Here is a 13,192-nt window from a genome sequence, read left to right as displayed (position 1 = left end):
CCTCCAGGTAGGGCCTGGGACCTCCTGGAATTACAATGGATTTTCAGATGACAGACATCGCTTCCTCTGGAGGAAATGGCTGCTCTGGAAGGTGGACTTTATGGCTTTATGCCCTGCTGAGGTCCCTCATCTCCCCAAATTCTCTCTCTCCCCACTCCAATATCCCCAGGTATTTCCCAACCCAGAGTTAGCAATCCCAGTTACAGCAGACCTAAGGGGATGGAAAGCCAGGACCAATGGCTGCTAAAGCAGACAGGCAAACTGAACAAGGCTGGTTCCTGGGGGAAAGGGAGAAGTGCACAAAATTGCAATGGTAGAAAAGGTAAGGCTTGCGTATATGACATTAAAGAAAGCTGTGGCAACTTTCTCCTAGAGAACCCCTACAATAATTTCACATGGAAATTACAAAGGACTCTCCTACACATAAAAAAGGGACACAATCTCAGAGCTTGAGCATGGTGACCAAATGCAACAGATGCTTTTCTACATTCAAGAACCCCCTAAAAAATGCATGGCTGAATCAGATCAAAGCCCATCTGATCTAGCTTTCTCTTTCAGCCAGCTGCCAACCAGATGTCTCTGAGGGATCCGGAGCAAGGCAGAGGGATGTTGGCCTGGGATGTGTCAAAGAGGCAGTCTAGGCAGCTGTAGCTTGTCCAACGCCCAGGAGAATTTGGCCATCCGAAATCGAAAACGACTTGAAACACATGCACAAAAACAGTGCTGCCCTCTGCTGGATGAAACCACACAGAACCATCTCTGTGATTCCTAGCAACCAAGGCAAATATGGTACAGGGGCCAAATTTGGGTTCTGTGCAAACGTATGTAACAATGCCTTGACACTGCCTCCCCCTCTTTAGAGAGGGGATTTCAGAACACAAGAAGCAGCAATGAAAGGAGAAGGGGCCTAACTCTTTAACTGTTCACCCTTTCCCGATTCCACATACTTCCCTCCACAATCCCATCGCTGTTTTTTTTGCAAAACAAGGTTTAAAACTAGGGTTGCCAGGTCACTCTTTGCCACCAAAGGTTTTTAAGGCGGAGCCTGACGAGGGTGGGGTTTGGGGAGGGACTTCAATGCTATAGAGGCCAATTGCCAAAGCGGCCATTTTCTCCAGGGGAACTGATCTCTATCGGCTGGAGATCAGTTGTAATAGCAGGCGATCTCCAGCTAGTACCTGGAGGTTAGAGAAGACAAAAACAGCACAAATTTCCAATGCAATTAAATATATTAAGTGCAAAAAGGTGTACAGTGAAAACACATACAACAAACATAGGTCCTCAAAACTTTTGGACAATTGCACTTACCTGGAAGTTTGAACTCTGTAAAAGAAATTGTCAAGTTATTGATAAGCAAAGTTTAGTACTTACCTTATCTTTTTGATCCTTTGTATTTTGTGTATATTGTTTGTTGTGTGTGTTTTCACTGTACACCTTTTTGCACTTAATATATTTAATTGCATTGGAAATTTGTGCTGTTTTTGTCTTCTCTATACTACACAGTATAGTATAGCACAGCACAGAGCCTTCTTTTTCTGGTAGTACCTGGAGGTTGGCAACCCTATTTAAAACGTGTTTGGGAGAGCAAATATGTCTGACATCCTGCAGGGAGAAAAGCACTTGGGAAGAATTTACAGTTGGGGGTAGAAATCACAGTGATGAAAAGGTTATGCAGCCCTGTGTCTCCACCACTACCTTGCTCTGAATTCCCCTTTTCCAAGAATAGTTTGCTTGCTTTAACAAGAGGTGTTTGGGCACTGCAAAACATGTTAGCATGTAACATGTAGTTTGCTGTTAGGGCCATAGGAAGAGAGCTCAATATCCCACATTTCAGATGTTCTTTCGCATGGCAACAAGTTTAGCTAACCCTAGAATATAGATATGCATACACAAGGTGAAATGCATGCTATGACTGGCTTCAGACTCAATTCTCTGCTGTTTGCACAACTGTTAAGAAGAAGAGTTGGTTTTTATACGCCGACTTTCTCTGCCACTTAAGGAAGACTCAAACCGGCTTACAATCACCTTCTCTTCTCCCCACAACAGACACCTTGGGAGGTAGGTGATGCTGAGAGACTGTGACTAGCCCAAGGCCACCCAGCTGGCTTCATGTGGAGGAGCGGGGAATTGAACCTGGTTTACCAGATTAGTGTTTGCAGCTCATGTGGAGGAGTGGGGAATCAAACCCAGATCTCCAGATTAGAGTCCATCACTCCTAACCACCGCTTTTAACTACTACACCACGCTGGCTCTCCTGCTAAGACTCTACCTGTTGACTTGCACCCGCAAATCTGGCTTACAGACATTGTCTTCACCGCAGTCCAGAAGAATATGAGCCTAAATTTAAAGAAAGAAATTGACTTAGGCTTAGGAAGAACAGTTTTTCATAGTGGAAAGCTGGCCCATCCCTTCCCTCGCAGACCACCGAAAAAGAAAAGCATATAATGAAGAATTATTTTTCCTTTAAAGTCTAAATTGAGAAGACAGTGGGGAATTTATCACATTTCTATCCCAACCTTCTTCCAAGGAGTTTTACAAGGTTATATGTACTGGTATCTGTCCAATGATACAGGGAAAAACTTATTATGTTAAAAACCACCTTGTTCTGAGACCGTACTGCTCCTAGCCCCACACAACCCCTCTCTGGTAAATCGTTCAGACTAAATAGGCCTATTTCTAAGAATGGTCACAATAATCAACTTCAGGAGAATTTGCAGGTGCAAAAGGGTAAGCCAGTCATTTCACAAATAAATCTATTAATTTTGTACCTGTCTGCTAATGTTCGCAGGACTAAACTGGTTGAGGATGGGCTGTAAACCAGTAGAATCTGAAGCTGTTTTATAATCCAACTGGTATTCCATGAATATGGTGATAGGAGTAAGCTTGTCTCTAAATTCAGATTCATCCTGAAATGAACCAAAAATGAGATCAGCGTTATAAAACAACAACAACAACAACAATAATATTGCTCACTGATAGAGGGTTGTAATTATGTTCAGGATTGGACTGTAAATTCACTAAGTCCATTGAAGTCCATCAGCTCCGAAGGGTATAACTCTGTTTAAGATAGCATTGTTAGACATCTCAGCAAACACTGTATTGGTACTTTTGGGTATGATTCTTCCTTAAAACTGTGTATGTTAAGTGCCGCCAAGTCGCTTCCGACTCATGGCGACCCTATGAATCAATGTCCTCCAAAATGTCCTATCTTTGACAGCCTTGCTCAGAGCTTGCAAATTAAGGGCCATGGCTTCCTTTATTGAGTCAATCCATCGCTTGTTCATAGAATCATAGAGTTGGAAGGGACTACCAGGGTCATCTAGTCCAACCCCCTGCACAATGCAGGAATTTCACAACTACCTCCCCCACACACACCCCAGTGACCCCTACTCCATGCCCAGAAGATGGCCACAATGCCCTCCCTCTCATGAACTGTTTAAGTTCATAGAATCAGCATTGCTGATTGTTGGGTCTTCCTCTTTTCCTGCTGCCCTCAACTTTTCCTAGCACGATTGTCTTTTCCAGTGACTCTTGACTTCTCATAATGTGACCAAAATACGATAGCCTCAGCTGAATCATTTTAGCTTCCTCAAAACTATCTACCGTTTTACTGGGAACAGCACTTTAATGGGAAGGGTAACTCTTTTAACAGACAGATTTTTTTTAAAAAAAGGTCAGCCACTGTGTTGTGTGTGTGTCTGTGTTGTGTGTGTGTGCATTAAAAAAGCAGGGAGCCTTCACAGAAGAAAAAAATAGGGATCACAATCCACAAAAAAAGTTCAAGTCCCATTGAAATGAATGGAGCAACTGCTGTGTGCTGAAGACCCTTGGTTTTCAATAAAACTTAAAAACCTCTGGATTGCATCCAAAGAATCTATCATAATACACAACATAGTGTTTTACAGATTATCTAAAGCAAAAATGTGCTTCTCAAAGAGATGAAATTAACTGGCACTAATACTTATACGAAGTGCCATTTGCAGTGCTACAAATCAAACAGTAAGTCCATGGTGGCTAGTCTAAAGTCAAGATTCTGCCCTAAGCCACCTCGAAAAGAAAGAAACATGTTTTTATGGCCTTCAAGTCCCACTGAAGTCAGTAGAGCATCCAACCACTCTTAAATTCCCCAGCCAAATGGGCCATTTCTCCAATTTATGTATAAAACCCTTCCCAAGACAAAAGTCTTTGTGGGCCAAAACCAAACTGAGCCCGGCCTTGGCTGGGGATTGAGGGTGGGATAAAAATCAAAACAAAAAACCTGGTACCTAATCTAACTAAAGACCAACTTTGTATGGGGCTACATATGATACCGTATTTTTCGCTCCATAAGACGTACTTTTTTCCTCCTCAAAAGTGAGGGGAAATGTCTGTGTGTCTTATGGAGCGAATGTGTGTGAATCCGCCCCCCAGGGAGAAGGGCAAAGCTGCGAGAGACCCTGGGAGCCCCGGCCCTGGCAGCCCAGAGCACAGCCGGAGTGCCCCGGGAGCCAGCTAGGAAGCCGCCAGCCAGATGGGGGGCGGGAGGCCCCTCCCAGCAGCCGCCAAGCGCAGCGGGAGCCCGGCGCGGAGCCCATGCGCCCCGGGAGCCGGCTTAAAAGCCTCCAGCCAGTGGCAGCGGGGCGCGGAGCCGGGCCACCCCGGGAGCTGGCTGGGACGCCGCCACCCAGCTGGGGGAGGCCCCTCCCAGCCACCCAGCACAGCCTCGGGATCGGGAAGCACTGTGTGTGTGTGTGTGTGGAGGTTAAGCTGCTCTGCGCTGCCTGCCCAGGAAGGGAGTCCCGGGAAGGGAGGCGGTGGGTCTTTAAACTGCTCTGCGCTGCCTGCCCAGGAAGCAGAGCAGCTTAACCTCCACCCGCGCTTCCCAGGACTCCCTTCCAACAGGTCCCCGCCCAACAGCTGAGCCTCGGGACCGGGAAGCGCCGGGGTGTGTGTGCGGAGGTTAAACTGCTCTGCGCTGCCTGCCCAGGGAGCCCCGGGAATGGGGGCGGTGAGTCTTTAAACTGCTCTGTGCTGCCTGGACAGGCAGCGCAGAGCAGTTTAACCTCCCCCCGCACTTCCTGGTCCTGAGGCTCAGCTGTTGGACGGAGGGGGGAGGTTAAACTGCTCTGCGCGGAGGAGTTTGAAGACCCCCCGCTGGGCTTCTAGGGAGTCCCTAGAAGCCGGGCGGGGGGGTCTTGAAAGTGCTCTGCGCTGCCTGGGATGGCAGCGCGGAGGAGTTTAAAGACCCCCCCGCCGGGCTTCCAGGGAGTACGTAGAAGCCGGGCGGGGGGGGGGGGTCTTGAAAGTGCTCTGCACTGCCTGGGATGGCAGCATGGAGAAGTTTAAAGACCCCCCCGGGCTTCCAGGGAGTCCCTAGAAGCCGGGCGGGGGGGTCTTGAAAGTGCTCTGCGCTGCCTGGGATGCCCCAGGGGCAGTACACCATTTGATTCAGAATATATTTTTTCTTGTTTTCCTCCTCTAAAAACTAGGTGCATCTTATGGTCAGGTGCGTCTTATGGAGCGAAAAATACAGTAACTGCTGCTAGAACGACCTTTGCCAGACATTGGAAACAAAAATCGACTCCAAAGATAGAGGAACGGCTGGTTAAAGAAATATATGTTTTAATTAAGCTAACATTTCAGAAAAACAGAGATACAGTAAGTTTAGATGAGTTATGGTCACAAACTATAAATAAAACAGAGAATTTTATAAATAAGGGTGAGGAAGGGGAAAGCATTGTGCTCCGTCAGGATGGAACGATGAATATGAAGACAAAGAAATAAGCTATAGTGTAGGAATCCGGTTGTTATTTTATTGTGTATATAGATATATTGTATTTTAAATCACGAAGATTGTCTTTTTTTTCTGCTTCTTTTAGTTGCTGTAATTGCATATTGTTATTGTGGTTCTCCAATCAAATTTCAACAAAATCAAAACGAACAAATAAGCATTAGTCTGCACGTCCCTGACGGTGGGCCTCAGAAAGGTTGAGCCAATGTTGAGAACGAATGAGGTTCATGGTCACCTACCCTTAAAAAGGCTAGCAGCTCCTCACAGTGCATCCGCCCTCCTTTGAGGACGGTCATGTTCTTCGAATGGCCGGACTGCCTGTTGTGGAGAAAGAGGGCTCTCCTTATGGCACCTTTTTGCTTGAGCTTGTCCAGCAGAAGTTCCACATGGAAAGCTATCAACAGAGGCAAAGATCTGTTTAGATAAGGAATGGTTACGTTTGTGTTACTCAGTGAGGTGAGGAGCTAGGTGGAGTCCGGGAGGGAAAAGGGACCCAGTGCCCTTAAATCCAAGTGGATTTAAGTCAGAGCTTCAGGAGGCGGAGAAGCTGACTGGTTAGGAGCGCTAAAGTGCGGGCTGCTAACGGTTTTTGACCTTGGGCTGGCTGCTCCTAGCCAATCAGCAGTCCAACACATGTCCAATGTGAGAGAAGCGGTGTGGTGTAGTGGTTAAGAGCGGTGGTTAGGAGCGGTGGACTCTAATCTGGAGAACCGGGTTTGATGCCCCACTCTTCCACACGAGCGGCAGACACTCATCTGGTGAACTGGGTTGGTTTTCCCACTCCTACACATGAAGCCAGCTGGGTGACCTTGGGCTAGTCACACCTCTCTTAGAGCTCTCTCAGCCCCACCTACCTCACAGGGTGTCTGTTGTGGGGAGGGGAAGGGGAGGGGATTGTAAGCCGGTTTTGAGCCTCCCTTAAGTGGTGGAGAAAGTTGGCATATATCAAACCAACTCTTCTGCTTCTTCTACTATTCTGATTCCAAGTGCTTCGTTACTCCCCTTCCATCTTGCATAAGATACGGGCATAAAGTCCCCGACACCCTCTGTTTCCCCCCAGTGGCGGCCAACTCTCTCAACTCTTAACCTCTCTCACTAGTTTCTCGCCCTGCTTCATATGTTAGGAATCTTACAGTACAATTTGTAGCAGACTTAGAAAGGCGTAATGTTGCTTTTGTCCTCTCAGTGGCTCCTCTTAAGCCTGGTGCCCACACGTGGCAGGGCAGACGAGGGGATAAGCTGGGGTCTCAACCAGCGAGGCTGTCAGGAAGCAGAACTCTAGCCTAGGCTTCTCCAATGTCTTATGTTTTTAATAAGCAGGGAACTTTTCTGTATGAAGGAACATTCAGTCATGGGAACTCCTGGCTGTAACAGTCCAGCACAGAAACAGCTTGTTTATGCAAAGGAGGCCTTTAAGCATTTCAGCGCTATGATGTAAAAGATAATCCCCCTTCAGATGTTGCAGCAGCTGGGCCCAGGAGCCACTTATTCTCTTGCTTGGCCTTCTTCGACTTCTTCTGTTCTCCCAACCACCCCTCTGCCCTCCCCCAACTTTGTCCATTAGTCATCTACTGGTGGGTTCTTCGACCAATATATTCAAGTTCATGGGTGCTGATTTCTAGCATGCCCTGGCCGACCACTTTAGCCAGGGGGCCGGGATAACAGCGCAATGCCGAGCACAGTTATACCCTTCTAGGTTACAGTTTTATCATCTATGCTGGCCTCCCTACCCCCTCCCCTTACGTTACTGGAATTTATGGGGGACCTGGTTGCCTGCAGGCCCTGCAGCGACGCCTATTTTTTTCTGTGAGGGCCATCTGCTATTTTAATTGTTAAATTATTGATTGTTTCTACTATGTAGTTTTCGGGGATTTTATTGTATTTTATCCTGTTTTATTGTATTTATTACAAGTTGTGAGCCGCCCTGAGCCTGGCTTTGGCTGGGGAGTGAGGGCAGGATACAAAACCAATTAAATAAATAAATAAATGGGCCGATAGCTCCCACCCATCCCTGGGCCATATCAGGTCAGGAAAACAGTGTGGGGTAACAGGGAAAAGTAAGAACCTTTAAATACATACATACATACATACATACATACATACATACATACATACATACATACACACACACAGTACTTACTGAGTTCTCTGGGCAGGCTTCCTTTGCCATCAGCTTTTAAGCAGAATTTCACTTTAAAGCTGTTGGAAAGAATTAAAGAATAGTTTTTTAAAAACCCTATCGTTTAGGGATGACATGCCAAGATGCAACCACTGAGGTTTTCAAGGCAAGAGATGAACAGAGGTGGTTTTCCATTCCCTGCCTCTGCATAGTGACCCTGGACTTCATGGTGCTCTCCCATCCAAGAGAGCCAGCATGGTGTAGTGGTTAACAGCGGTGGTTTGGAGTGGTGGAGTCTGATCTGGAGAACCGGGTTTGATTCCCCACTCCTCCACATGAGCGGCGGAGGCAAATCTGGTGAGCTGGATTTGTTTCCCCACTCCTCCACACGAAGCCAGCTGGGAGACCTTGGGCTAGTCACAGCATTCTTAGAGCTCTCTCAGCATCACCTACCTCCCAGGGTGTCTGTTGTGGGGAGGGGAAGGGAAGGTGATTGAAAGCCGGTTGGATTCTGCCTTAAGTGGTAGAGAAAGTCAGCATATAAAAGCCAACTCTTCTTCTTCAACTAACCAGGGCTGACCCTGCTTAGCTTCCGAAATCTGAGGAGATTGGACTAGCCTGGGCCATCCAAATCAGGGCTGGGGGAAACTTAGAAGGTGGTAAATTCCTAGGCAAGACTTTCCCCAACCTTTGCATGCATCCATGCATCTCCCTACAGAGATATTATGCATCTTTCCACTTTTGGAAATGTACAGAAGCAAACACATTTAATTCAAACTTTCTCTCTTAATTCCCCCCCACCCCCGGAAGAGGCCCTTTCTCCGTTAGCCAGTCTTAAAACGTTAATTTCAGATACTCGAAAGTAAAAGCAAGTTTTCTTACCAGGAAACTTTCTGGCTATTTTCATACAGGTCGCAGGATTTGCTCTCTGGATTGAGAATGGACGGGGTAACATCTAGCACCGCATTTACAGTAATTACTGGCCGGGCCCTTTTTAAAAAAAACGAACAGTAAACAAACAAACAAAAACAACATATGAACACTTCGACTTAATCCTATGCGGGATATCTTAAAATACTTGATTCCCTTAAAATAGGATGACAGACTAATAAGACATATTATAACAGATGCAGTCTACGGCCTGGGAGAGGGTGCGGCTCACCGGTAGAGCATGTGCCTGGCACGCCAAAAGTCCCAGGTTCAGTCCCCAGCATCTCCACTTATAAAGATCAGGTGATGTGAAAAGATCTCCACCTGAGACCCTGGACAACTGCTGCCTGCCTGAGTGGACAATACTGACCTTAATGGATTTCATGTGTATGTATACATGCGTACCCAAAATCTCACAAAATACCCCTGTGAGACTTTTGTGGTCATTCTTCCATGAAGCAGAGATCTCCCCACACCTTATCCTTTTGATGGGCTAGGAGAACAAAGCATCCTGGAACATTAAAGTTCTCCTTGCTGCCTGCTTACCCTAATACGGCCTGATAGAATAAGATGAACTTCACTAAGTTTACTACTGCAATGCGAATATCACCACGCTTTCTGCTTTTACTTTTCGGAAGCTTTCTTACCTATATAAGGCAACTCTGTCGACGCCAAAAGCTCCAACGATCAAGTCTGAAAATAAAATACATTAATACAGGTTTGGAAGTTTCTTAATTTTTAAGGGTCCTATTCTGATCATTGGTATGCCCCCAGCATATAAGACTGAAAGACACCCTTTCCTCCAAAACATTGTTTTTATTTAAACTGAGATATAAACAAGATCCAAATGTACTAAACCAGTGGTGTCAACCGTAAGGCCCACGGGCCAGATTTGACCCCTTGAGATCTCTTATCTGGTCCGTGAGCCAGCTGAGACAGCCACCCACCCCTCTCGATCTGGGCTGCCGAGGCATCACACGGCCTGACCAAGTGGCATTTATGTCATATCCGGCCCCCGTAACAAATGAGTTCGACATCCCTGTACTAAACCCTTTCTGTTGTCATGTGACTTTGAATCAAGCACTTTGATGAAATTCAGGGTCAGCGGAAACCACCTTCTCATCATTGAAATGTCACCTGGGTAGCCGTTATTGTCCACGTCGGTGGCTCCTTTCAACGAGTACCCAAAGCTCGGGGGCATGGTTTGAGACGCCCACTGCCCTTCGAGGATTTGAGATGGTATTCCATTCAGACCTGTGGCTCTCCCATTGTAGATGTAAACCATCCCTTTCTTTCCTTCTCCACCGTAAGGAGCAGATACTGCAATGTCTTAGACCAAAAAGAAAATAGAAAGAAAACAAGAAAAAAAAAAAAAGGAATTCTTGGGATCTCCAGATAGAAACAAACATATGTGAAGCATACTGTATTTACCAAAATATATGAAGAAAATGTATGAAGAAAGCTGATTGGAAGAAAGTAGATTCCTTTGAGATGTGGTGTTGGAGGAGAGTGCTACCGATACCATTGATTGCCAAAAAAACAAATAATTGGTTTCTAGATCAAATCAAACCTCAACTGACCCTAGAAGCTAAATGACTAAACTTAGGCTGTCGTACTTTGGTCACATTATGAGAAGACAAGAGTCACTGGAAAAGACAGTCATGCTAGGAAAAGTTGAGGGCAGCAGGAAAAGAGGAAGACCCAACAAGAGATGGAGTGATTCTTTAAAGGAAGCCACGGCCCTCAATTTGAAAGATCTGAGCAATGCTGTTAAGGATAGGATGTTTTGGAGGACATTGATTCATAAGGTCACCATGAGTCGGAAGCAACTTGACAGCACTTAACACACACAGTTTTAAGGAAGACACTTACCCAAAAGCACCAATATAGTGTTTTGCTGAGATGTCTAACAAGCTATCCTAAACAGAGTTATACCCTTCTGAGCTGATGGACTTCAATGGACCTGGCAACCTACATAGGCACCATGCTGGGGAACTCTGGATCAGACTAAGGGCCATCTAATCTTGCTTTCTGGGTGTAAAGCGGACAGCCGGATTTAGCAACTGGCCTGAAGTGAACGCTGCTGTAAGCTGCTTAAGTATAGCAGTGAGACAATTGAACCAAGTTATGTTTTAATTATGCCTTACCATTGAAGCCATCCTGGTCAAGGTCTCCCAGAGGTGCGATGGAGCTGCTGAATCGTGCAAAGACCTCAAAGCCGTTCAGCTTCGTGGGGAGGAAGCCTCCAGAGGCTTGCTGCAGATATACAGTCACCTGGCCCACCTCTAGAAGTTTGCCATCAGAACCACGGTCCATAAAGAGTGGGGCTCCTATAAGCAAATCTGTGTAGCTGTAAAAAAAAGTCTTTCAACCACTGCAAAAAAAAAGAACACACACACACAACCCTTCCTGCTTTCAGAAACACAGGCTCACATCACAGACAGCCACAATCCGGGCACTTCTAAGGCCTACTGATTTCAGTGTGAGAATTAAGCATATGCTTGTCAGAGATACAAGTTGACCATAATAGTTTGACAGAGACAGTTGTCAGATAGCTGTCAGATCTGGGACATCTATACTGATGCAAGAGGCAGCAAGAGCCTTGGAGGTTCCAGAGTGAACTGCAGCAAACCAGATTAAGGCAGTAGGCTGATGCAATACTGTGGGCAGGTCTGCAGGTGGCCTAATTGGTATCTGGTGCTGAACATGTATATAAGACTGTATGATAATTACTCTGTGTCGGGAAGTATAGTGGAGTAAGTGTATGTGATGGTTGGTTTTATCTGTGCACTGTAAAAATAAACGAGTACTGTTTACTACAAAGCCAAGGAGTTCTGGTGGTGTGTTCTGGATAACTGCTAATCCACTAGCTCCCGCGTCAATGCTTAGCTTCTTATCCTTTGAAATCCACGAGACCGAGAAGTGCCTGGCTTCAAACTGATCACAACCATCGTTAGGGACTACACTTTTGTTTCTATGCTTTTGGTTCAAGAACGGAGTGTCCATATATTAGATGATCATATTGGAATATCAGAGCTATATTTTTTAATTCTGTCAATAAGTAGTAACCCACACCCCTTATAAGAGGTGGGACTGCAACAACAACAAAAAAGCTCTCTGCACATATGCCAAGGGATTCTGCCTGTGCACAGGATGGGGGTCTGTGGAAGGCTTTATCACAGACGGAGAGGGGTTTAACAAATGATACTGATACTAACAAATGATACTTTTGCCAATTTCCCCCTCAAGATGCCATGCCTAATACCTCAAGGAACGCCACTCAGAGGGTCACACAGACTTTTTATTTATTTAGGATGATTCTATGCCACCTTTTCAGAGTCCTGCTTGAGGCAGCTTACAATGAAAATCACAAGCAGCATAAAACACGCAAGCAGCATAAAAAAAGCAAGCAGCATAAGCAAACCATTAAAAAGATAAGAAAAAACCCCTAACTAGAAGTCAGGGCAAAAGCTACGTTTTAGCCAAGTGCTTCAAGGAAAGGAAAGCAAGTGCCAGGAAAGCCTACCAAAGGGGAGGGCATTCCAAAGGTGAGGGGCCACCATAGAAAATGCCCTGTCACCACCTGCCTCACCTCTAAAGGTAGAGGCGCAGAGAACAGGACTTGAGAGGCAGATCTTGGGCTTTTGGGTGGCTCTGAATGACTAAAAGACTTTCTGCCAGAAGAGCCTTCTTCCTGCTGAAAAGCCTCTGTGCTCTCACAGCACATTGCATACAGCTCTTTGGATGGCGGCCAACATTTCACATTCCCATTGTCTGACAAACAAGATCCCCAAAGCAACATGCGGCAATCCAGTTTCAGTGTTGCCATAAAAGCAATCCCGTTGCAGTGTGATAAAAATCAGCTAAAACCTTCTACAAAGCAAGCCATTGTTGATTCAAAACGTTGCAGCTGACAGATTCAACGTTATTCAGGGAATGGGGATGTTGCAGGAGGGGAATGAAAAATAAGGGACGATGGGAAAGAAAACAGTCATGCTGAAAGGGAGACCTGGGTGATAATGGGTGATCTGTGCTTGAGATCTTCTAACAGTGGTTCCCAAAGGGGGCAGAACCACCCCCTGGGGGCAGTAGGATTACCTAGGGGGGCACTAAGAGGCAAGCGGGTAGCAGGGGGGCGCTAGAGGTGGCCCCCTTCAACTGTATTGTTCACTAATTTATAATAGATCAAGCTATGGCACCATGCTGGCAAATTTGGTGGAAACTATCCGATTTTTTTCCAGACTTTGAATTGGTGGAATCAATTTCAACTAAAAAGTTTTAATTTGATTTTGAATAGATGTGCAATTAATTGTGACTGTTTTGAAATTCTATTGTTATTATCTTCTTTAGTGAGTCATGCAAACCCCTACTTT

General features: G+C 45.8%; 1 protein-coding gene across 1 annotated transcript in view; it reads right to left on the bottom strand.

Moving 5' to 3' along the window:
- ITGAV (integrin subunit alpha V) overlaps positions 1 to 13,192 on the bottom strand; it is a 78,397-nt gene that overhangs the window by 20,310 nt on the left and 44,895 nt on the right. The window contains exons 12-19 of the mRNA XM_056861201.1: positions 10,967 to 11,169; positions 9,957 to 10,148; positions 9,467 to 9,512; positions 8,772 to 8,879; positions 7,911 to 7,969; positions 6,010 to 6,164; positions 2,769 to 2,906; positions 2,270 to 2,337 (exon numbers count right to left, since the gene is read on the bottom strand). Coding sequence (XP_056717179.1) covers positions 2,270 to 2,337; positions 2,769 to 2,906; positions 6,010 to 6,164; positions 7,911 to 7,969; positions 8,772 to 8,879; positions 9,467 to 9,512; positions 9,957 to 10,148; positions 10,967 to 11,169 — 969 coding nt within the window. The remainder of the gene's footprint in view (positions 1 to 2,269; positions 2,338 to 2,768; positions 2,907 to 6,009; positions 6,165 to 7,910; positions 7,970 to 8,771; positions 8,880 to 9,466; positions 9,513 to 9,956; positions 10,149 to 10,966; positions 11,170 to 13,192) is intronic.

This window comes from Euleptes europaea, chromosome 15 (assembly GCF_029931775.1).
Source record: "Euleptes europaea isolate rEulEur1 chromosome 15, rEulEur1.hap1, whole genome shotgun sequence".
NCBI classification, from domain to species: domain Eukaryota; kingdom Metazoa; phylum Chordata; class Lepidosauria; order Squamata; family Sphaerodactylidae; genus Euleptes; species Euleptes europaea.
This window is presented reverse-complemented; position numbering and strand designations above follow the sequence as displayed.